General features: G+C 36.1%; 1 protein-coding gene across 1 annotated transcript in view; it reads left to right on the top strand.

Moving 5' to 3' along the window:
* LOC148940732 (uncharacterized) overlaps positions 1 to 26,015 on the top strand; it is a 146,689-nt gene extending 120,674 nt beyond the window's left edge. The window contains 7 exon segments of the mRNA XM_089105056.1: positions 14,654 to 14,806; positions 15,602 to 15,711; positions 15,713 to 15,733; positions 17,325 to 17,446; positions 19,216 to 19,434; positions 22,643 to 22,741; positions 25,976 to 26,015. Of these exon segments, the coding sequence (XP_088961182.1) occupies positions 14,654 to 14,806; positions 15,602 to 15,711; positions 15,713 to 15,733; positions 17,325 to 17,446; positions 19,216 to 19,434; positions 22,643 to 22,741; positions 25,976 to 26,015 (764 nt within the window).
* The last annotated feature ends 479 nt before the right edge of the window (positions 26,016 to 26,494 follow it).

The raw sequence follows: 26,494 nt of genomic DNA on the forward strand, positions 1-26,494 counted from the left end.
CCACAACTTTAGTGGGAAAAAACTTGTGAAACATCTCTAACAGAAGAGAGTTAAACTGCTGAACTTTGCTATTCAGGTTTACTATAGAACACAGGTCGTCGAAGCAGTAAGTCCCAATCCACCGACCGAAATCACAGATTAATTGAGAGTTAAGCGGACGAATAGTCACTTTGGTTCTCTTTGGCTTCGGTTGGCTATTTTTGGCTTGCCAGAGAATTACATAATGATCTGAACTCTGGAGAGGACCTAACGACCGAGGGGAGTAATAATTGTCACTCATGTTTGTAAAAATTAGGTCTAGAGTACTGCCACTCTGGTGCGTAGCAATGGTAACTACCTGCTTCAGATCAAGGACACTAGATACCCATTGTCTGTTCGTCTGGTTAAAATCGCCAGCTATTATGAAGCCAGGATAGGCATGGGCACGACGAAGTTTATGGATGTAGGTCTGTAAATAGCTGATAAGCTTTTTCCTATTTTTTGCACTCTCTGGGTAATACACAGATGCAATTATCAAACATGAGAACTTTTTTGATAGTTTGGATGGCTTGCACTCTACCCAGACAACTTCGCGACACGAATCGATTGGTATATTTAACAGCTTAGACGAAATGTAATTACGAATATAGATACCAACCCCACCAACTTTTCTATTCAAGCCTCTATCACGGCGAGTGTTGAAATAGCTAGTGTAGCCTTTTATTCTACCCATTTCATCAGTGATATACCAGCATTCGGTAACTGCGGCAATAAGAACACTCACTTCTCTCAGCAGTATCTCCATCTCGTCAACTTTATTTGTTAAGGATCGGGCATTACACAGAATGAAATTCGGAAGCTTTGCCTGAGCTGATAACTGTTCAGGACGTAATAGCGAGGGAAATTCATCAGAGGAACACGGTAAGATCGGCTGCAGCTGTGATGGAGAAAGAATGGGAGGAATTTCATACCTTTGCAAACATCTTATTTTCACTTGGTTCCTTGGTTCACATACAGCCGTCCTCCGGTCAGAACGACGTTCCTCAGAAACATGAATGGGTATGGCCGTCTGTCTGTTTCGCCGCCCGCCTCTCTTTCCACGCCGTTTACGCTTTTTCTAAGCATCACAAGCAGGGAGTCCTCTGGTGGCCGTTTGAGTAATCCAAAAAGCCACAGACTGACAAATGTAAATGGCGTTGTAGTCAGTTGAAATGAATTAAGTCTTCTTAAACATTCTTTTTGATAGGTAAAAGTCATTAAGATTGCACTTAGCAAAGCTAGGGAGGCCAATTCTTTGAGAGAAAGCACCATCAAAAACAGTTGAGAACTCCACACAAACAAGCTAAACTAGAAGGCGCAAAAGCAGCTGTAATAGCGCTAGCAGCACCATCTATATGTTTTTAGCATATAGCACCATCTATATGTTGAGCAGGACACTCCCCCCACAGTCTTCAGGGTAAGGGTTAAAAGTATTATATTCAGTATTAGTGTATTATATTTAGATGATTACGACAAAAAAGTAGGAGAAATTTTAAATGATTATAACACATACGAACAATTAGCTACAGATCCCACAAAAAAAAATTTGTCCAGGAAGTCCGAAAAGAGCTTTCTTATCAGAGGCAACGCTGTAGCGTTGCCTATAGTAAAGTCCATACGGCTCCAATGTTTTATTATTATTTTTTTTTTCCTCAGCGGTACTTCATATGGAAGGGGTCATCGTAGAAACTTCATAGGGGGCTCATTCGATTTGAAATTGAGAGTTTTAGTGCCCTTTTTAATAGTCGAAAATGATTGGAGGGCAACTAGCCCCCCCCCCCCCCCACACCCATCATTCCTCCAAACACATCCAATCAAAATTTTGAAATAGCCATTTTGTTAAGCGTAGTTGATTTCCAGATAGAAATTATATTTTTGAGGAGGATACTACCCCACAACCCACATGGCAAGAGTTTTAAGATATGCCCTGGGGGCATATAAGGTTTTTATAGAAGGCGTTGTCGTAGAAACTTCAAAACAGGCTCATTCGATTGGAAATTAAAAGGCTAGTGCCCTTCTTAATAGTCAAAAGTGATTAGAGTGTAACTAGCCCCCTGCCCCCCCACGCCCATCAATTCCACAAAACACATCAATTACACATTTTCAGATAGCCATTTTGTTTAGCGTAGTTAATTTCCGTCAGAAAACATATTTTTGAGGAGGAAACTCCCCCACAACCCTCAGGGCAAGGGTTTTAAGTTATGCCCTGGGGCCATATAAGGTTTTTATAGAAGGCGTTGTCGTAGAAAATTCAAAACAGGCTACTTCGATTGGAAATTAAAGGGCTAGTGCCCTTTTTAATAGTCCAAAATGATTGGAGGGCAACTAGCCCCCCCCGGCCCATCATTCCCCCAAAAACATCCAATCAAAATTTTGAGATAGCCATTTAGTTCAGCGTAGTTGATTTCCAGATAGAAAATATATTTTTGAGGAGGATACTCCCCCACAACCCTCAGGGCAAAGGTCTTAAGTTATGCCATGGGGGCATATAAGGTTTTTATAGAAGGCGTTGTCGTAGAAACTTCAAAACAGGCTCATTCGATTGAAAATTAAAGGGCTAGTGCCCTTTTTAATAGTCAAAAGTGATTGGAGTGCAGCTAGCCCCCCCCCCCCACGCCCATCATTTCCCTAAACACATCCAATCAAAACTTTGAGATAGCCATTTTTTTCAGCGCAGTTGATTTCCAGATAGAAAACATGTTTTTTAGGAGGACACTCCCCCAGGAACATTCAGGGCAAGGGTTTTAAGATATGCCCTGGGGGCATATAAGGTTTTTATAAGAGGCCTTGTCGTAGAAACTTCAAAAAAGGCTCATTCTATTGGAAATTCAAAGTACTAGAGCCCTTTTTAATAGTCAAAATAGATTGGTGGGTCACTAGCCCCCCCCCCCCACGCCCATCATTCCCCCGAACACATCCAATCAAAATTTTGAGATAGCGATTTTGTTCAGCGTAGTTGATTTCCAGATAGAAAAAATTTTTTTGAAGAGGATAATCCACCACAACCCACAGGGCAAGGGTCTTAAGTTATGCCCTGGGGGCATATAAGGTTTTTATAGAAGGCGTTGTCATAGAAACTTCAAAAAATGCTCATTCGGTTGGAAATTCAAAGTGATAGTGCCCTTTTTAATAGTTAAAAGTGATTGGAGGGCAACTAGCCCCCCCCCCCCGTTACGCCCATCATTCCCCCAAACACATCCAATCAAACTTTTAAGATAGCCATTTTGTTCAGTGTAGTTGATTTCCAGATTGAAAATAAATTTTTGAGGGGGATACTCCCCCACAACCCTCAGGGCAAGGGTTTTAAGTTATGCCCTGGGGGCAATTAAGGTTTTTATAGAAGGCGTTGTCGTAGAAACTTCAAAACAGGCTCATTCGATTGGAAATTAAAGAGCTAGTGCCCTTTTTAATAGTCAAAAGTGATTGGAATGCAGCTAGCCCCCCCCCCACGCCCATCATTTCCCTAAACACATCCAATCAAAACTTTGAGATAGCCATTTTGTTCAGCGTAGTTGATTTCCAGATAGAAAACATGTTTTTTAGGAGGACACTCCCCCAGAACGGTTTTAAGATATGCCCTGGGTGCATATAAGGTTTTTATAGAAGGTCTTGTCGTAGAAACTTCAAAAAAGGCTCATTCGATTGGAAATTCAAAGGAATAGTGCCCTTTTTAATAGTCGAAATAGATTGGAGGGCAACTAGCCCCCCCCCCCACGCCCATAATTCTCCCAAACACATCCAAACAAATATTTTAGATAGCAATTTTTTTCCGATTAGCTCATTTTCAGATAGAAACCATTTTTTTGAGGAGGACACTGCCCCAAAACCCTAAGGGCAAGGGTTTTAATTTATGTCCTGGGGGCATATAAGGTTTTTATACAAGGTGTTGTCATAGAAACTTCAAAAAATGCTCATTCGGTTGGAAATTCAAAGGGCTAGTGCCCTTTTTAATAGTCAAAAGTGATTGGAGGGCAACTCTCCCCCCCTTACGCCCATCATTCCCCCAAACACATCCAATCAAAATTTTGAGATAGCCATTTTGTTCAGCGTAGTTGATTTCCAGATAGAAAATATATTTTTAAGGAGGTAACTCCCCCACAACGCTCAAGGCAAGGGTTTTAAGTTATGCCTTGGGGCCATATAAGTTTTTTATAGAAGGCGTTGTCGTAAAAACTTCAAAAAAAGCTTATTCGATTGGACTTTCAAAGGGCTAGTGCCCTTTTTAATAGTTGAGAGTGATTGGAGGGCAACTAGCCCCCCCCCATACCCATCATCTCCCCAAACACATCCAATCAAACTTTTTAGATAGGCATTTTTTCAGTGTAGTTGATTTCCAAATAGAAAATATGTTTTGAGGAGGACACTCCCCCACAACCCTCAGGGCAAGAGTTTTAAGTTATGCCCTGGGGGCATATAAGGTTTTTATAGAAGGTGTTGTCGTAGAAACTTCAAAACAGGCATATTCGATTGGATATTCAAAGTGCTAGTGCCCTTTGTAATTGTCGAAAGTGATTGGACAGCAACTAGCCCCCCCCACGCCCATCATTCCCCCAAACGCATCCAATCAAAATTTTGATTGCCATTTTGTTCAGAGTAGTTGATTTCCAGATAGAAAATATGTTTTTGAGGAGGACAATCCCCCACAACCCTAAGGGCAAGGGTTTTAAGTTATGCCCTGGGGCATATAAGGTTTTTATAGAAGGCTGTGTCGTAGAAACTTCAAAAAAGGCTCATTCGATTGGAAGCTCCGAGGGCTAGTGCCCTTTGTAATAGTCAAAAATGATTTGAGGGAACTAACCCCCCTTCTCACGCCCACAATTTCCCCAAACACATCCAATCAAACTTTTAAGACAGCCATTTTATTAAACGTAGTTTTAAGTTCTGGAAATTAGGTCTTTGAGGATTACAACTCCCCCAAAGCCCTCAGGGCAAGAGTTGTAATTTAAGGATTCTCCGAATTCTTCATATTATTTCTTATGGAAGGGATGCTCGTATAAACTTTAGAGAGGGCTCATTTGATTGAAAATTGAAAGTTTCTGTTCGCTTTTTAAGAGTCAAAAGAGATTGAAGGGCAACTAGCCCCTCTCCTTTCTCCACGCCTTAAATTAAAAAGATAAGAATTTTTAGATGGATATTTTCTTAAAATAGTTCAGATTTCTGGTAACAAAAAACTCCGGTGTTGACACATCCCTCCAGGGCCCGGGGGTAGGGGTTGTAAGTTATGCCGTGGGGGATAACTTATTAAGGGGGGTTTATAACTTATGGGAAGGGGTTTTGTATGGGAAGAACACATAGGAAATCTATTATAATTATCCCATTATAAGGTTAAAATACATACTCTGTCATAGATGCAAAATTGCTTTGGCACACAAATTCCTATTAAGGTCAATTCCAAATAGTCGTGATCCCTTTGTGTCAGCAAGTGAAATAGTCTAAACCCCCTAATTGGAGCTATTTTTTCAATCCATTCATTGTTGTCAATCGCTGTCCACAAGTTATGCAAGCTGTCTATTGTTCATATATAAGGTTTTTATCAAAGAGGTAATCGGATAGACTTTGAAAAAAGCCTCATTCGAATTAAATTGAAAGTTCTAGATCCGTTTTTTAAAGTCAAGAATAATCGGACAGTAAGCACCCACCCCCTCCCCATGCGAAAAAAAACTTTAAACTTTTTGCAATCGCAATCGAACGAAAATTAATTACAAAAAACTTTGAGAAAAATAAGTTTTTCAAAAAAAGTAAAGGCCATTTTAAAATTAAGCTCAGCAGATACAAATACCTGTTAAAATTCAAACTCAAAACGACCAGAAATTACTATTAAAGAATAAATGAAACCCAAAACGAACAGAAATTAAATAAACAGTCATAGCAAAAACCATAATAATATAAATGAATAAATAGATCTTAAAGCGAGTAATTGCTTAGATTGAATATGAAAATCAAGCTTAAAACGAAAACAAATATTTTGCTATTAAAGTATAAATGAAACTTGAAACGAACAGAAATTAAATAAACAATCAATGCGAACAAACATACAATATACATAAATGTAAATGAATAAATAAATCTTAAAACGAGTGAAACTTAAATTGAATATGCAAATCAAGTTTGAATCGAATAAAAATAACTACAAAAAAGAGTTTGGGTATCGTATCACTGCAGAAGCCTACAACCTACTGCGTCATTGGCGCTTTACTGAAAACGAATTATAATACAAATGTTTTCTTTTGTACTTAATTTTCAAAATAAATGTTAAAATTACAGTATAATTTTGAACTGAGAGCTTTTAGCAATTAATATTATTATGCATCAAATATTCAGTTTAATTTATCAGTTCTTTTCAAGATTGGTCAAATATAGTTTCACTACAAGCAAAATTTGGATACTGCCCCCTTCTTTAACTGTAAAAACCTAAAGCCTTCTGCGTCATTGGTGCTCCACTGAAAACGAATTACTCGTATATTAAAAATTTATTATTTTCCAGTTCTTACAGTTTTGAAAATAAAGATAAAAATTACAGTGAAAAAAAATCTTGAATTGATGGATCTTTCAACAATTAATATGATTATATATCTAATATTCAATTTGATTTTGTTTATACTTTCCAAAACTATTCAAGATATAGTTTTGCCATTTTTTTTAACACTGCTATTTTTTGTAACTAATCGGATTAGTTTGTTATGAGAACATTCTGCGGCTTCTAGGCATTTCTAATTGAGCGGAAAACCGCACCTCAAATTTTGAGGAACATGCATTTTCTTGCATGAAACACCAAAATATGATACAATGTCAAGTTTTGGAGTGTTCTACCACTCGCAAGCAAGTGCCATTGGAATTTTTGAATCCGCATGGTCAATTTAGGGGGTGGAGGGTAGGCTAATTCTTGTAGCAGCCCCATTCCGTCGTGGTATGGTTCACATTTTCAACACCTGGCGTCCGGACTATCATATAATCTACCAAGAATACAACTACCCCAAATCAGCATCAATAAATGAATAAAACCCAAAACGGACAAAAATTTAAATAAATATTAGAGTCAAACTCAAAACGAGCATAAATTAATGTGATTAGGGTTCAGAACCCCTATGCTTTCTAAAAGACAGAATATAATTTGTACTTTACTGAAAAAAAATTCAAATGAGTTTACTGAAAAAAAATGTGCATTGTCAATTTAATATACATATGCTGATATTTATTCCCCAAATCTTAATTAATTTTTGATTTCTTAAAGTTACAAAAGTGAAAATATTTCAGAGAATTGTTTTCAGTAAAGCGCCAATGACGCAGTAGGTTTTAGGCTTCTGCAGTGATACGATACCCAAACTCTTGCTTGTAGTTATTTTTATTCGATTCAAACTTGATTTGCATATTCAATTTAAGTTTCACTCGTTTTAAGATTTATTTATTCATTTACATTAATATATATTTTATAATTGTTCGTATTGATTGTTTATTTAATTTCTGTTCGTTTTAAGTTTCATTTATACTTTAATAGCAAAATATTTGTTTTCGTTTCAAGCTTGATTTTCATATTCAATCCAAGCATTACTCCCTTTAAGATGTATTTATTCATTTATATTATTACTTGTTGGATGTTTTTTGCTATGATTGTTTATTTCATATCTGTTTGTTTTGGGTTTCCTCTATTATTTAATAGTAATTTCTGGTTGTTTTGAGTTTGAATTTTAACAGGTATTAGTATCTGCTGAGCCAAAGTTTAAATGGCCTTTACTTTTCTTTGAAAAACTTATTTTTCGGAAAGTTTTTTTTTATTGATCTAAAAAGAAAAGGTGAAATCACAGATCAATTGTACAAAAGGTTTTACCCACGTGGTGCACATCCCCTCGCTTCTATGGTCTTCCTAAAGTTCATAAGCCCGGTAATCCACTTCGACCCATTGTTTCTTTTTTTAATTCTCCTACAGCAAAAATAGGGAAATTCTTATCAGAAGTATTTCGTCCACTAATTCAGGCTCAAAAATCCTATATTAAAAATTCCGCTGATTTTGTTCCCAAGGTAAAGCAAGTTTCGGTTAAACCAAATACAAGAATTGGCAGTTTTGATGCATATTCAATGTATACCAATTGTGATCCTCAAAAGGCTGAACTGATTTGGGAGCATAAATTTAATTCTAGCCCATCTATATCAGATAAATCTACTCTTTCGAATCAGACACTTCTTTCACTTACAGCCCTTTGTAACAGAACTTCTTTTTACTTCCATTATAGAGGCATTTCTATAGACAGAAATATGGGCTTTCCATGGGCACCACCCTTTCACCAATACAGGCTGATATCTTCAGGGAAGACCTTGAAGAAACGGCTATTTTGCAAAGTTTTTTTAAACCCAAATTTTGGGTTCGTTTTAAAGATGATATTTTTTATTTGTGGGAGCATGGTGACGAGTCTCTGGGTTTTTTCTTCACTTGCTCAACTCCTTGGATCCAAAACTTAAATTTACTCAGGAATCAGAGGTAGAAAGGCGTCTTCCTTTCTTAGATGTTCTGGTGCACCGAAATGATACGTGTTTCGAGTGTGGTGTGTATAGGAAACCCCCACATAGTGACCGTTACTTACACGCTTCTTGGATTCAGAGCTTTACCACCTTAGAGGTACTTTATTTGGGAATGGTTATCCAATTAGTTTACTAAATTCTGTAATTGCAAAACGCATTAAAAGATTATCAGATAGTTACACAGAAAACGCAAATCAAATGGAAAATTTAGTTTATCTTGGTCTCCCGTACGTTAAAGGGGTTTCAGACCACATTTCAAAAAATCTAAGAAAAAATAACATTTACACTTACTATAGACCCAGAAAAACTTATCAGTTCCCAAACTTATCAAGGTAAAGAACCTATCCCGATAGGTGAAAACTCCGATGTCTACAGAATTTCTTGTTCGTGTGGTCTTTGTTATATCGGAAGAACTGATCAGCGACTTACGGATAGATTAACTCAGCACTCTAGTTCAATTAATAATACATTTAAAAAGCGGAAAAAACAGAAAATTTGGACCCTGCCGTTGCAGAGGACATTTTTGAAAACCCAGACCATACTATTTTGTATAATCAAGCTAGCCTAATTTTGCATGACAAAGGTATTGTCCAGCATTACAGAGACGCTGTTAAAATTTAGAAATACCAACATTTAGCTCTAGCTTTGAACAGGGGTTCAGGTGATTTAAGAATAAATCGGTTTTCTCAAAAGAGAAGCCGATACTTTAATAGTCCCAGATATAAACCTTGTAACACTTTCCCAATCACTTAATCAGATACGTCAACAACCCCTTAACTCTCAAAGAATGTGTGCGAGGAATGCATTTATTAAAATCAGGAGTCAGATGACATAGCTCTCAAACTCATTCAATGCTGTTTCGTTTTGGTTTGAGTGAATGAATGTTTGTCTTTTATTTCTCAGTTATTCGCTAGTATCCGTCGATGGCGGTTCAATTTTGAATTTCTTTGCAAATCACGGATATTGGTGAAAGACTCACTTTTATTGTTGTTAGGTATTTCGTTTTAATTCTTAAAATTTTTTGGCTTTTATTGATTTTTATTCATCTTTTAATGTTTTGGTTTTTTTTGATTGTTTTTTTTTTTCACATTCACATTGACTTTCCGCGTTTTATTTGTTGGTTTGTTCTTCGGCACTCGCATTGATTATATGTTTTCATTTCGCGCTGAAAAAGAGATTCGTTTGTCCCCTTGAAATATTCGCTTTGTTGTGTTTTTTCAGTATTTTCATTTGGCCTTTAAAAACCCCATTTTTGCTCGTTTTCCTTTCTTTATGTAGCTGAAAGCTCTGGAAATCAGGTCTTTGAGGATAATAGCCCCCTGAGAGCCCTCAGGTCAAGGGTTATGCCCTAGGGATATATAAGGTTTTTATAGGAAGCGTTGTCTTAGAAACTTCAAAAAGGGCTCATTTGATTGGAAGTTGGAAGGGCTAGTGACTTTTTAATAGTCGAAAGTGAATGGAGAGCAACAACCCCCCCCCTCCCTCATGCCCACCCTTTCCCTAAACACATTCAATCAGCTTTGAGAGCCATTTGTTCAACGTAGTTGAAAGTTACGGAAATTATGTATTTAAGTATGACAGACCCCCCCAGGGCAAAGGCTGTAAGTTGTGTCCTGGGGGCATATAAGGTTTTTATAGATAGCGTTGTCTTAGAAACTTCAAAAGCGGCCCATTCAATTGGAAATTGAGAGGGCTAGTGCCCTTTTTAATAGTCGAAAGTGATTGGAGGGTAACTAACCTCCTCTCACACCCACCATTTCCCCAAACACATCCAATCAAAATTTTGAGATAGCCATTTTTTTGATCGTAGTTGAAAGTTCTGGAAATTAGGTCTTTAAGAATGACAACCCCCCCCCCCCCCACAGCCCTCAGGGCTAAGTTTTTAAGTTGTGCCCTGGGGCCATAAAATGTTTTTATAGATAGTGTTGTCGTAAAAATTTCCAAAAGGGCTCATTCGATTGGAAATTGAAAGGGCTATTGTCGTTTTTAATAGTCAAAAATATTCGGAGGGAACCCCCCCCCCCCATGCCCATCATTTCCCCAAACATTCCCCATCAATATTTTGTTATCGCCAGTTTGTTCAACGTAGTTGAAAGATCTGGAAATTATGTCTTTGAGGATGAGAACCCTCTCCCCATAGCCCTAAGGACAAGGGTCGTAAGTTATGCCCTTGGGGCATATAAGGTTTTTTATAGAGATTTTTGTCGTAGAAGCTTCAAAAAGGGCTCATTTAATTGGAAATTGAAAAGAATACTAACCTTTTTATTAGTAGAAAGTGATCAAAGGGCAAATGAGCCCTCCATCAAAAGAACTCCATTAAACCAAAATGAACAAAAACAGAATCAAATAATCTGCCAAGAATACAACTACCACGAATCAGTATCAATAAATAAATGAAACCCAATACAAACAGAAATTGAAATAAATAAGAGTAAAACTCAAAACGAGCAGAAATTAATATGAGTCCTAAAACCCCAAGTTTTCTAAAAGCCAGAATATAATTAGTACTTTACTGAAAAAAATTCTTTTAAATGTTTTAACCTTTCTAACTTTAAGAAATTAAAAATCAATTAAGATTTCAAGGAATAAATATCAGCTTGTGTACATTAAACTGACAATGCAGATTTTTTTTTTCAGTAGATTCATTTGAATTTGTTCAATAAAGTGCAAATTATATTCTGGCTTTTAGAAAGCTTGGGGTATAGAACCCTACTGATATTAATTTCTGAAAGCGAGTAATAGATCTTAAAAGGAGTAAAACATAAAATGACTATGCAAACCAAGCTTAAAAAGAACAAAAATTACTAAAAACAAGTGTTTGGCTACTGTCCCCTTCCTAACTGTAAAATTCTTAAGCCTTGTCATTGGCTCTTTACTGGAAACGAATTATATTACAAATATTTTTTTGTACTTATTACAACATTGATGTGAGACAGTGAGACGAAATTTTAAATTGAATAGCTTTCAGCACTTAAAATTATTAAATATCAAATATTCAAATTAATTTAATTAGTTTTTTTTCAAGACTGTTCGAGCCATACCAGTTTTGAGTAAAGTGCCAATGACGCAGTATTACCAAAATCCTGTAAAACTGTAAAAGTTCGACTTTTACAGTTTTACCAAAATCCTGTACATAATCGCTCAAGAGCAGCAGAAAAAAGTGATCAAGAACAGCAAAAAAGAAGAAGAAAGAACTGACAGCATCAAGCAGGAATTTGCTGATAATTTACTTGGGTTTTAATGTTTCAACCTCTAAGGAAATAATGGAAAATTTAGGCACAAGAGCCTGGTCGGAAAAATTATTTCCGTGCTTTAACTATTCTTCCCTCGTAAAGTTAAGACTTACAATCAGGCTTCAATTAAAATTTGCTTCAGTGAAATTTTCGTCAACAGTTTCTTTGCTATTGAAGGTGCAATGGTTTGGAAATCTTGATCATTGATAGTTACATTAATTTACTATTATTAGTGTTATCATTTTTTATTGGGCGAGGGGGTATATCCTTCAGCTCACCTTGAGTTTTTTCCTTGTGATGATCAGAGGCAGTGCCATAGCGCTGTCTAAGTAAAGAACGATGTTGGCACAATGTATTATTTTTCGTTTTATCTTTTAGACCACGGCACTTCGTATCGAAAGAGCTGTCGTAGAAACTTCAAAAAGGGCTCATTCGATTGGAAATTGGAAGCGCTTGTGCCGTTTTTAATAGTCGAAAGTGATTGGAGGGCAAAGAAAACCCCTCTCACGCCCATCATTGCTCCAAACACATCCAACCAGAATTTTGAGACAGTCATTTTGTTCAATGTAGTTGAAAGGTCCAGAAATTATGTCTTTGAGGATGACACTCCCCCCACAGCGCTCAGGGCAACGGTTTTAAGTTATGCCCTGGGAGCATATAAGGTTCTTATAGAAAGCGCTGTCGTAGAAACTTCAAAAGGGGCTCATTCGATTGTAAATTGAAAGGGCTAGTGCCCTTTTTAAATGTCTAAAGTAATTGGAGGATAACTAACCCCCCTCTCACGCCCACCATTTCCCCAAAACATCTAATCAACATTTTGAGATACCCATTTTGCTCAACGTAGTTGAATTCTGGAAATTAGGTATTTTACGATGACAACTCCCTCACAGCTCTCAGGGCAAGGGTTGTAAGTTATGCCCTGGGGGCATATAAGGTTTTTATAGAAAGCGATGTTGTAAAAACTTCAAAAAGGGCTCATTCGATTGGAAATTGAAAGGGCTAGAGTCCTTTTTAATGTTCAAAAGTGATTGGAGGGCAACTAACCCCCCTCTGACGCCCACCATTTCCCCAAACACATCTAATCAACATTTTGGGATAGCCATTTTGTTCAACGTGGTTGAAAGTCTAGAAATTAGGTCTTTGAGGATGACAACCCTCCCAAGGTCAAGGGATGACACCCCCCCCCCCAGGTCAAGGATTGAAATCAAAATTATGAGATAGCCATTTTGTTCAATGTAGTTGAAAGTTCTGGAAATTAGGTATGACAACCCTCCCAAAGCCCCCAGGTCAAGGGTTGTAAGTTATGACCTGGGGGCATATAGGGTTTTTTATGGAAAGCATTGTCGTAAAACCTTCAAAAAGGGTTCATTCGATTGGAAATTAAAAGGGTTAGTGCCCCTCTTAATAGTCAAAAGCGATTGGAGGGCAACTACCCCCCTCTGACACCCACTATTTCCCCAAACACATCCAATCAAAATTTTGAGATATCCATTTTGTTCAACGTATTTGAAAGTTCTGGATATTAGGTCTTTGAGGATGACTACCCCCCCCCCAACAAAGCCCTCAGGGCAAGAGCTGTAAGTTATGCCCTGGGGTATATAAGTTTTTTTTATAGTAAGTGTTGTCGTAGAAACTTCAAAAAGCGCTCATTCGATTGGAAATTGAAAGGGCTAATGCCCTTTTAAACAGTCGAAAGTTATTGTAGGGCAACTGACCTCCCTCTCACACCCACCATTTCCCCAAACACATACAATCAAAATTTTGAGATGTTCAACGTAGTTGAAAGTTCTGGAAATTCGATCTTTGAGGATGATAACCCGCCCACAGCCCTCAGAGAAAGGGTTGTGAGTTATTCCCTGGGGGTATATAAGGTTTTTATAGAAAGTTGTGTCGGAAAAACTTCAAAAAGGGCTCATTCAATTGGAAATTGAAACGGCTAGCGTCCTTCTTAATACTCAACTTGGAAAGCAACTAATCCCCCTCTGACGCCCACCATTTCCCCAAACACATCCAATCAAAATTTTGAGATAGCCATTTTGTTTAACATAGTTGAAATCCTTTCATCCTTTGAGGATGACAACCCCCCCCACCCCCCAAAAGCCCTCAGGGCGAGAGTTGTATGTTATGCCCTGGCACATATAAGGTTTTTATTGAAAGCGTTGTCTTGGAAACTTCAAAAAGCGCTCATTCGATTGGAAATTGAAAGGGCTAGTGCCCTTTTAAATATTTGAAAGTGATTGAAGGGCAACTGAGCCCCCTCTCACGCCCACCATTTCCCCAAACACATCCAATCAAAATTTTGAGATAGTCATTTTGTTCAACGTAGTTGAAAGTTCTGGAAATTCGATCTGTGAGGATGACAACCCCCCCCCCACAGCCCTCAGAGTAAGGGTTGTAAGTTATGCCCTGGGGGCATATACGGTTTTTACAGAAAGTATTGTTGTAGAAACTTCAAAAAGGGCTCATTGGATTGGAAATTGAAAGGGCGAGTGCCCTTTTTAATAGTCGAAAGTGATTTGAGGGTAACTAAACTTGCTGTCACGCCCACCTTCCCCAAATACATCCAATCAAAATTTTGATATAGCCATCTTGTTCAACGTAGTTGAAAGTTCTGGAAATTAGGTCGTTGAGGATGGCAAAGGGCTAGTGCCTTTTTTAATTATCAATAGTGATGGGAGGGCAACTAACCTCCCTCTGACACCCACCATTTCCCCGAACACATCCAATCAAAATTTTTGAGATAGAATTTGAGATAGCATGATTCTATATAAGAAACCTTAAAAATTGTTCATAAGATCAATCTTGGTTAGCCTACATTGTTATTTCACATTGTTATAACATTAACTGGTAAAGATACTCCGTTATATTTATTGATTGCCTTTTTCTAGTTTCTAGGCCAAAAACATTACTGACTCAGAGAGACCCACTTCGTAGTGCAGACTACACGGAACAGCGTGACTACAATTTAGGCCTGCCGAGTCGAACTTCAAACCAGAATGATGTTATTATATCACCCAGCATAAATGGTTCAGTATTAGAAAGTAAATTATTTTATTTCCTTGTCCTAATTTTCTTTATTTTATTGGGTCTTTGTTATTGACGGAATGTTTCACGGGGGTATCACCTAGGATTTTTTTCAAAGGGATGGACCGCCAAACAAATATTCCCCCTTAAACTTCACCTAACAATCTCGAGTAAGATCAAGACCAAACTCCTAAATCTTTCCTGTATGATTCCTTATATATATATATATATATATATATATATATATATATATATATATATATATATATATATATATATATATATATATATATATATATATATATATATATATATATATATATATATATATGTATATTCTGTAATAAGAGGTGTTCTATTACCCATCAGCAACAATCAGATCAAAAAAGATTATATAATCAGATCAAAAAGGATTATATAGTAACTTCCACCGCCCCGGCCCCCCCCCCCTAAACCTCTTCATATATTTATCTGAAGGCTCCCGGAGAGTTAGGTAATTTGAGCATAGGGGCAGAATTTTTGAGGGTTCAAGCAGACTCCCTCCATGTACACAAAGACCCACTGGCTCTCCTTTAAAAAGCCTTAGTCCTAATCAGTTTTCCTTTGATGTTCAATTCTATACAGCCTTTCTTTTGAGGTTAATTTTGAATAGATATGCAGCAGCTAAAGCATATAAATCATTTTAAGTTTTCAATAAAATTGAAGCAAAAGTAATACACATCGCAAAAGGGTAAAGATTTGGTTACGTTATGACGTTCAAAAGATAGTGTTATTTTTTCATACAAACTATTTTATTTTGCCATATTCTCTAGGGTCAATACGGCCTGATGTTATACCTGAAGCCCCTTACGAGGAGAGAGAGGAAGAAAGAAAATGGCGCAGTGTTGTTATTTCTGGTCTGGAAAAGCGACTCGAATGTAAACGTAATCGACCCATATAAAAAGGTACACATTTGCTAATAGATTGGCAATTCCTATCTCAGTTAAACTAGCGTTGAAATATTAATCCAATATATGGCTGAGCATTTAGGTTGATGCTTTTGAGTCTCTTATTGGAAGTTCTTTCTAAACACGACCGAGTAGTAGGAGTAAGAATATACAATAATAGACAGTAGCTACGAATCTTCTCGCCATGTGTCACGAATCCATACCCTCTTCCGTACCAGGCCCTGCCATTAGATATGATGACAAGTTCAAACAATTTGAGACCCAAACAATTTACGAATTGAAAGAACTATTTTTTCCTTTGTTTTTTTTTTATTTATTTTTAGAATAAAGGGAAAATGTTGTACACTCACTTAGAATTGCCAAATATGCAGTGCTGAAACCTGTTGAGTGTTTCTCTTTGTCACAAAGAAATACTGGACAATTAACTTCTTTCAAGTTGAAGCGGAAGTAGATACTGCGAATACCTCTACTACTACTACTACTACTACTACTAACAACTCACCCCAGCATCATGCAGCCTGAGGCCAACACAGTTATGCACACTCCTCCTCCATCCCAATCTATTCAAAGCTTCCCTTTTTACACCCTCCCAGGAAGTTCCCATTTCCTTTAAATCTTTCTTTATGGCGTCTTCCCACCCCAGATGAGGAAGACCTGTATTCCGTTTAGCCCTAGACGGTTGGCCGAAAAGGACAATCTTCTGCAATCTGTCATCCTTCATCCGCACAACGTGCCCTAGCCATCTCAATCTTTCTTTCATTATTGCCCTGAAAAGAGGGATTCTACCACATTGTTCGTACAGCCTACTGTTTGAAATACGGTCAGTCAGCCACCCAGAACTATCCGCAGTCAATTTCTCTGGATAACATCTAACAAGTATTCATTGGCTTTTCCGAGCGTCCATGTTTCAGAGCATAATTTTCAATATTAGATGGTGCTTAAAAATTCAGGATTACGATTAAAAGCAGCATTCCTCCAATCCAATACCGTAGGTAATAAATATCCACAACAATGTCTATGTAAATTGGAAGTCATTCTGGCATCTCCTTGCTCTTGAGAATACTAATTGTCAACTCTTTCGATAGTTGCTTTTCTTTTCTTTGTAAGCCAATCTGTTAATCTTTTCTTGCAGATTAAAATCTTAGTTCTCAAAGTCTCCTTTGTTGGTGTTCCCTAGATTCTGTTTGCCTGTTCTATTTGCTTCACTGGCTTGTGGTCAACGTCTTTTTTTTAATATTTGTCAATTTGATTCGAAACTCTACTAACATGACTTAAAATTGTCTGTTACTTTGCTTTAATAAACAGAAGGATCTAGAAGTATTTGTATTTAATTTTGAGCAAGAATTTATAGGGAGACACGTAAGTTAAAGTTTGATGTGTAAAAATTTGACGGTTAGTTAAATGTTATAGTGACCTAGATGATGAACCTTATGATGTTTGTTTTTATTTCTGAGGCAGGTATCTTAACACTTTGACTTTCTGTTGCACTCTCAACCCTATTCTAGCTATAAAAAACAAAACAAAGACAATTTAAATACATAATAAGAGAAGAATTTACTTTTTCTTTAATCAAAATGTCTTCATTTAGGTACTATCGCATGGAGGATACGCAAGAGATAACAGACAAACAGCAATAATTGTGTTTAGCGCATGCCACCTACCAGACAAAAGCAGGAGAGACTATGAATACGTAATGGACAATTTATTTCTGTAAGTTGATTCATACCCCTAATTTCGAAGTATTTTTTTTAAACATTCTCAAAAACAGTATACTGTAAATGATTTTCGAAATTAATCCAGGAAGTAGTAACCCATGAATCCAGTTTTGGATCGTGGGTTTATATATCAAAACATTGTGGAAATTACAATGTAGCCAATGGACAAAGATCGGCTAAAGCAATATTTTGTTTTTCCCAATTAAAACAAATTAATTTCTCATCCGCCTTTTTGCTATAGGTTTGATCAATTTTTGTTTAGATAGCTGGTTTAAAATAACGTCAAAAAAAAAGAAATGACATATGAGTTTTAATTGATCAGCTAAAATAATTCAATTCAATTTTGTTGCACTTTCCATTTTATAGTTTAATTAACAAAATTGCCACAATCTAAATGTTAAGATCTGAAAGAAAGTATAATATATAATTCAAGTTTCCTGCAACATCAAAGGGGCATAACAGCCTCCTACCATTCATCAAATGTGGCTATAATCATGTCTTTATCATGATTGCTTCAAATAATTTTGGCAATTTTTAGGTCAAAACATCTTACAAAACCGTTTAATCCGGCGGTTAAATTTACTGTTGTGAACTTTGCCTGACCAAACTAATTTCGACAAACAACTCCTAATTTCGAAGTATTTTTTTTTTTTTAACATCCTCAAAAACAGTATACTGTAAATGATTTTCGAAATTAATCCAGGAAGTAGTAACCCATGAATCCAGTTTTGGATCGTGGGTTTATATATTAAAACATTATAGAAATTGCAATGTAGCCAATGGACAAAAATCGGCTAAAGCAATGTTTTGTTTTTCCCAATTAAAATAAATTAATTTCTCATCCGCCTTTTCGCTATAGGTTGGACCAATTTTTGTTAGATAGCTGCTTTAAAGTAACGTCAAAAAAAAGAAACAACAGATAGGGCCTAGGATTTTTAAATTGATCAGCTAAAATGATTCAATTTAATTTTGTTGCACTTTTCTTTTTATAGTTGAACTAACAAAACTGCCATAATATAAATGTTTAGATCTAAAAGAAAGTATAATATATATTTCAAGTTTCCTGCAACATCAAAGGGGCATAACAGCCTCCTACCAGTCACCAAATGCGGCTAAAATCATGTCTTTATCATGATTGCTTCAAACAATTTTGGCAATTGTTTAGTCAAAACATCTTACAAAACCGTTTAATCCGGCGGTTAAATTTACTGTTGTGAATCTGCCTGAACAATTTTGAAAAACGCAAATTTCACAGTGTTAAACTTCTTTCCGCGAGTCCTGCGTGAAACAGGTTTTAAGCACAAGAAAGATTTTTGCCGTTTAATGAGTCTGCTTGAGCCAAAAGTTTGATTAGTACGTCCCTGACAGTGTTTTTGGCTTTCAATTCATATATCTTCTACAACCCGTGAAACTAACGCTTGTCATATAAGTAATATATTACATAATAAAGATGTGTAATCACGGTTCTTGACCTCAAAACATTACAACATAAGCCGTAAATATATTAAACATCTGTAGCTTCTATCAGTTGTATAACAGAACATGCGTAAATTTGGGTAAACAACCTGTTGCTCTGTAATTTTCACAAGTTCTGTTTTGTATACAAATCGAGCGTTCAATTAGATTCTGTCCCGTTATTATCTTTTTCTAGATAATGCAGTGTTATTTGGACAATTCTAATCTGGGTCCCTTTAAGCAGTTCCAGCCCAAACTTTGGGATTTGCAAAAATCGTATATATGTAATAACCTTAAGCTAATTTTTAGATATGTACTTATCACTCTTGATGCCTTAGTGGCAGAAGACTATATCTTGGTCTATCTTCATGGTGCTACACCAAGGTCTTGCATGCCTACAATGGGGTGGATTAGACGTTGCTATCAGCTAGTTGACAGAAGACTTCGAAAAAATTTAAGAACACTGTACATAGTGCATCCCACAATATGGTTGAAGACCTTAGTGACTCTGGCTAGACCGTTCGTGAGGTAAGTTTGAGAGTAGAGCTTATGAAAAGTTTTGACAAGTAGTTGCAAGGGTGGGTGTTTTGATTATCAGGTAACATATACAAATGTTACGAATTAAGGGTATTTCTGCGCTCAAAGTAAGAAAAATCCTTTGTTTTGCTCTAGGTTGGATCAAAAAGGTTTAAACATTAACCAAAGACATTAACCACTCTGACTTTAGGACCGCCTGTGCCTCCAGAGGCACCCAGGGCTTCACGAATGAGTCGCCAACTATAATTTGGATTTCTTGCTGTAATGATGTCCTTCCATTATGGTTCAACAGAAATATGCAGGCTGTGTTGATCACTTTGGTGAGTACGGAGCAGTGTATTTATGGGTCTTCTCGGCTGCAGCTTCGTAGTGGCTCCCAACTCAAAGTGGCTTTTGGGAGCACATGGTTGTTCATGCGCAGAACATGTCCCAAACATCTCTGCAGTCGAAAACCTTATCGCGTCAATCACTAAAGATTGTTGCATCATTCCACAGATGGAGGGGTTTCTCATCTTCTGTGACCAGTAACTGTTCAAAATTCTTCGGAACCGTGAATTCTCACAAGCCCAGACACTCTTCTCTTGTTCCTCATTCTGGTGCCATGTTTCTGGGATGTTGAGCACCCAAACTCATGAAAAAAGTTGCTTTTCTTTTCTTTGTAAGCCTAATTCGTTAATCTTTTCTTGTGGATTAAATCTTAACTTTTCAAATCTCCTCTGTAAAATTAAGTAATTACCCAAGTCTAGCCCTTCCCAAGAAATATGCCAGTTCTATGTGGACGACGTATTGTCTAATGCTATTCACTGAAGCTCGATGCTGAGGCATAAAGGACCAGCCCGTCGATCCCGTCCAAAGGTACTTAAATAAAACAAGAAGAAATAATTAAGTCTTCACTGTCAAAAAGCACTTTGAAAGTTCACTGTTCACTGTTTTTTCGTTTTAGTTTTATTTGTTGTGAGTTTTTACATTATCACCTTTTTTTACTTGTTCCTTAACTTATTCTTTTGTGACGTAGTTGGAACTCTAGTTCTTTTGGTTCTAGTTTTCAGTGTTGTTTTTTGCCCAAGATTCTTATTCTAGTTATTTCCAGTATTTCTTTTTATTTTTACTAATTTTTTATTTGCGTTATGCCTGTAATTCATGTTTTTATTTTAACCTTATTTGACCTGAAATGTGAATTCGGCTTGTTTAGCTTGTGAAAGTCATTTATCAATAAAGCATTATATCCAATACCTCCTCTGTTAAGGACCTGCCAGAGATGACAGAGGAGGAGGCATTGCTGAGGGATTCCCATGATCAATGCTGAGACTTTGTGGGATAACCTCAAAGAAACAACCGACCCAGGAAAAACACGATGAGCACAAATGAAGACTTCCGTTGAGGAAGTCTTCAAAATTGATCAACCCTGATCAACCTCTTCTATATATTTGGGTCTAACATTTAGTGTGGTAATAAAATAGGCGAGGTGTCATTTTTGGTGCTATATGACACTTTATGACGTTGTGATTAAGAGGGATTTATAAAAAACCCGCAAATATAAAAATTAACTTTTAAATGAAACATTAAGCAGCTCTCTATGATGTTGCAGTAACCAGTTAGTTTTGTTAGTGAGTAGATACTTTACAGGAAATATTAAGGGGGCTTGGAGGGGAATATACAAAGGCGGGGGGGGGATTATACATCTCAGGCTTGAGGCTTTCGACCATAAAGATTATGATAGTACCCTTTTCATTCTTCTCAGCTTTTCCATTACAGAAATGGCGTACAAAATGCCGTTTTTGGGTGTCATATTGCACTTCCTGATAGGTTATCAAGTTGAATTAATAAAAAGCGATTATATATAAAGTAAGAAAAAAAAAAAAGAGAAAAAAAGAAAATTTTTCTTGTTCTTAAAGGTGGGGTGCTGAAATTTTCCTACATAGGGTTTTCGACAATGGCAATTACAAAGGTAAACTTTTCATTTCGATATGATGTCATTTTTGATAGGTTTCAGACCTTTCCCAAAATTCCTGTAAATGTTTTTTCGTAAGAAATTCTCCAATGAAAGTTTGATAAGCTTCTTATTTGCACTTATTATGTGTGGTAACGATCTAAAATGTATCTGCTCAATCAGCTGTACCTTTCTTTGGCATAATGTAATAATCCAAGAGATTTTTGTGGATGAACTTATTCAGAATGTAAGTACTACATATCAAAGGCAAAGAACTTGACTATTAACATTCTTGCTCCACGCGTCATTAGGGCCGTTCTTTTACTCATCTATGTGCTAAGATCTTACATCTTTTGACAAAGAACGGTTAAAAGTGAAATCTTAGCACTAAGATCTTACATCTTATGGCGTTTTTTAGCAAACGTCTTTCATCATTCTGCTCGGATCAGCAGTCTAAGAACAATTATAAGTATATCATCAAACTTTTTTCATAATTGTTCTATATGGCAGAAAGATGGTGTGTTTCACACTTTTTGCTAACATCAGTAAGCTGTAAGATCTTAGAACAAAGATGAGTTAAAAGAATGGAAATCTTAGCAGAAAGATGTGAGATTTTAGATGTAAGATCTTAGTGCAAAAGAACGGGCCTCTTATTTCCTCCATGGCCTTATTGATCCATTCTTTTCAGCGTGGCGGATATTCAAACGCGGTTTACTCATGCCTCATTAAATTAGTTGGTTGAAAATAACACCGCAACACATTTTTGTAGTTCCAGCCCCACCAATCACAACAGCTCCACATTTAAATTGTGGTAATAAAAGTCTTTCAAAACTACCCGACCGTCAGTATAGCCTTGCAAACATTGTCGCTCTTTGTAGGACAAGTCCTTTATCCATAGAAATAGTCATTTGCAGCATTCAAGAAGCTTCCACTTGTAGCTTCACAGAAGTATTTCAACGACTTAGGATCATACGACTAATTCATAGACTTAGGATCCTGACCCAAATTTGGCAGAAAACCGTTATAAACTATTTATTTGAATTTGGGTCACTTGTGGTCATCACATTGTGATCATTGCGTGAGAGAAAGAGAGAGAGAGAGAGAGAGAGAGAGAGAGAGAGAGAGAGAGAGAGAGAGAGAGAGAGAGAGAGAGAGAGAGAGAGAGAGAGAGAGAGAGAGAGAGAGAGAGAGAGCTTTAGAAAGTGAAACACCTTACTTTATGTTTTAATACAAACTTAGTTTTATTTTAATAATTTTTTTTTCTTATAGTTCAAAATTCAGTAAGAAGTTGACTTTCATCACAGATCTTGTGGAATTGGAAAAATATCTACCAATTGACCCACTAAGTATACCAGACAAAGTCAAGCAGTAAGCCACATTTTTTTTGGAATAGTCAATTTAAGAAAGAGGGATTAACAAGAAAACTTGAAACATATCATAATTGTGAATCAACAAGGGGACGAAAAAAAAATCTATAAGAAAAGCCACCAAAACAGCTTACATCCAAATATAGGGTCATGAGTAACCTAGTTCACAGTCGCGGTACGGCCAAGGGCTAACACTGCATTGGAAAAATCTCCAAGAATTTTTATTTAAATTAATTTGGATTATTTAAATTTGTGGGGAATATATATAAATAATCAAAACAATAAGTGCAAAAGCTTCATTATATTTAAAATTTGCTATTTTAATGCCAGCACATAATGATAGTTTAAAGACGAAAATCTTGAATTCAAAGGAAATACCACTTATAGTAAAAGCTTTACAATTCGGATTCCCGGAATACTTTTCGGCTGTACATGTAAAATGGGTGCTGGGGATGATGGTTCCCATTCATATTGCAAACTTACTTTTTCGGTGTAACATAAAAGATTACATTCGCAAGTTTCATTGGTCAAAATGTGGAAAGCCCGGGGCATCATGAGCACCACCAGGAAATTTCCAGAAAGGGGGGGAACCTGAAGAATTTGAAATTTCAGATCCCCCCTTCTAATGAATATTTGGAGGGGTAGATTTTTTAAGGGATAGATAAGATAGATAAAACTTATTTCAAGCAAAAGATAACAAAGATTATCTAATAGTACTACCACAAATTCCCACAAAGGCTCCATGACCTATAATGGAGTAATGTATGGTTACATGAATATTAAACTTGTATGTAAAACAGAGGGCTAAAAGAGGGAGTAGTAGCCTCCTTCAATTTTAAAGAACCTTGAACCAAACACCTCGTAGTAGCAAACTATAAGCGAAGAGTCATCCTTGTCAATGGAAACCAAAACTCCAAAACCAAAGTTTTGATTATAATTCCTGCAACGGCAAAATCTACAATGTAAGCTGATTCTAAATATACAAAACGTGTTAATTTTAAACTTTATCATCATTCATATTAGCATATAAAAATTGCTCTGATTTCAAAAGCAGGAATTATTAGCACACAAAAATTGTTATTATTTTAAAAGCAAGAAGCAGACTCTCCCAAAAAGGGGTGGGATTTTCATCGAAATTGAGCAAAGAAATTTAACTTGATTGAGTCCTAAAGCCGCTACCCATAAAAAATAAAATTCCGCATTTTTTTTACGAACTGAATGAATATTCAAGTGGTCACAGAATTAATTTTCTCGAAGCATTGCTGTGCAAATGTTGAATTTTGATTCGAAGAGCTGGGTTTGAGAGGCGGTAACCCCTCTCCCATTTGATTCTATTAAAAACGACCAGTCATCAAATATTTTTTTTAACGAAATTAACGTTAAGGACATTAAACCTTAAAACGAACAAAAATTATTCCGTATGAGAGGGGGGCGACACCCTCCTCAACCTGATGTTTATGTTGAAGCCGGACTGTGAGCCCGATTCCTTAAGGACGACAAATTAAACACAAGGGCCGTCAAATTGGAATAAGAAATAATTTTAAAGCATACAAAAACTTTAGCAAACAAAGCGGGGGATTGAGGACAGGGCAGCCTTCCTCGCATAGGCTAAAGCATAATTTTTATCTCTTTAAAGTTTAGTGTTACTTTTGTTTTCATTTGAAAAAAAACTTTCTTTTTATTTAATGGATAGAAAGACGAATTAGAAACTTGTGCAATTTATAGAATATTATAGAAAAACTGATGAAGCGATTCGTAATGACACAACTTATGAAACTTCTGAATTCATTGGGAAATGTTTTTAAGCCACTTTCACTAGTGGATGTGTTTTTAGCAGCTCTAGAAGCCATTATTTTGCGAGCTTTTATTTTTTGTTCAAGACAGTGTCTTTTTACTCCCTATGGCGCTGAATTCGGATATGTAACCCGGGTTTTTGCCTTATATACTGACACGTAACATGGTAAGGTCATTTACATAGGTCCTTTCAAAAAACCTTTCATTACTCAAATATTGATCTAAATATGATGAATTTTAAACTGCGACAAATTTTTCGGCTGACAAAGCATGTTTCAAGGATTCTCTTTTTGCGAACTACTTGAATAAACGACATTCTGTTCAAATATTGTGGGTACAAGCGATGATTGGACTATATTGCCTTCTATGCAGCTTAGGCAAAAGAGGAGTTCTTTTAGGAAGAAGTGGAGAGAAGTGATCTTTAGGCAATAGCAAAATCAAACCTTTCTAAAGTAAAACCTCCTAATTCTTGCTCAGTGGTTAAAAAAAAAAAAATCCACGTAAATTGTAAAAAAACACGTAACACTACGTTCCATGTTTCAAAGGTCAATTTTTTCGAAACGCTTCTTTAGGGTCTTAAAAGAAGGATTGGAGAAAGGGTTATCTTCAATTAAAATAAAACTTACTATAGCCAGGTTAATGTCCTACGAAACTATTAAAACCATAACGGTCCATAATTAGATGCTCTTGTCCTTAGACAAGAAAGCCAAAAAAAATATTGCATTTTTCAGCGCTTAAGAATTGCAAAAATGATGAATGTTTGCCTTCCTCACAGTTGTGTATCACCAATGGGTGAAGACAAGGGGGTAATAAACCTAATAAACACCCTCTTTCCTGTGTCCCAAATACCCCCTCCCCCTAATCCCAAAATTTTTCAGATTCTGCTTGCCTGGAAAAGTAATAAGTAATGTAAAGTAAAAAAATGTTACTGACACAAGACATAAAAAAACTTAACTAAAAAAGACATAAAATAATTTATTTTACTGTAGTTTCAAATTTTAACCTGGCCGATGCTCTCATACATTTGTTATATATTCCAATCGTTGAAATAAAATGTGCTTTTAATTCAAAGCTGGTTGAAAATAATTTCCATATATTTCTGGAATTGTTCCACTTAAAAAATGATTTAAGTAGTCGACCTGACATAATGTAGTTAAAAATAGAACCCCATAGCTAAATTCATTTCCAATACCAATGAAAAGGTACACCCTCGTTTTCCAAATCCCAGGATACACCTAAGCTCTATCTTAAAAACAAGCATTTGACACTGCCAAAAAAATCCTCATTTTGCTTGATTAGAAAAGCCATTAAAATACTAATATACAAAAAAAACAAACTCGAACACACTCTGTTTGAAATTTTTATTTAGTGATTTAAAAATCAACGCAATTATTTTAGATATTTGCTCTTAATGATAATACATATGATGATTATTTTAAAGGTTTGACGTTGTGAATAAAGACCTCGATGAAGGGGCTTAGCGAGGTAAAATAGTTAAAATTTTAGCATGTTTTTACCTTTTATGCAATTTCTTTTGCATTTACTCATTCTACTAATAGTTTCTTATTTGTCGCTATTCATTTATTTTCGCTTTGCTTATTGGTATGTTTTGTGCCCTCTGTTTTCTGTTTGATGTTTTTAGCAAGACTGTTATTTTACAAATGGGCATAAACCTATTACTATTTTTTTTAAAGCTTAAAACCAGAAATTAACCTGATTAGCCAATCAATCGTTTTCAATCAATATATATATATATATATATATATATATATATATATATATATATATATATATATATATATATATATATATATATATATATATATATATATATGTGTGTGTGTGTGTGTATGTGTATAGGGGGCAGCAGGTGGGGCTAAAACAGGAACCTTGGCTGAGAACTGGAAGGATTTTGTTTTTTTTTTCTTTTTGCTTGACTGTTTCGTGGATTTTCTTTTTT

Source organism: Artemia sp. Qi Xiang Cuo, chromosome 19 (assembly GCF_049724085.1).
Source record: "Artemia sp. Qi Xiang Cuo chromosome 19, ASM4972408v1, whole genome shotgun sequence".
Lineage (NCBI taxonomy): Eukaryota > Metazoa > Arthropoda > Branchiopoda > Anostraca > Artemiidae > Artemia > Artemia sp. Qi Xiang Cuo.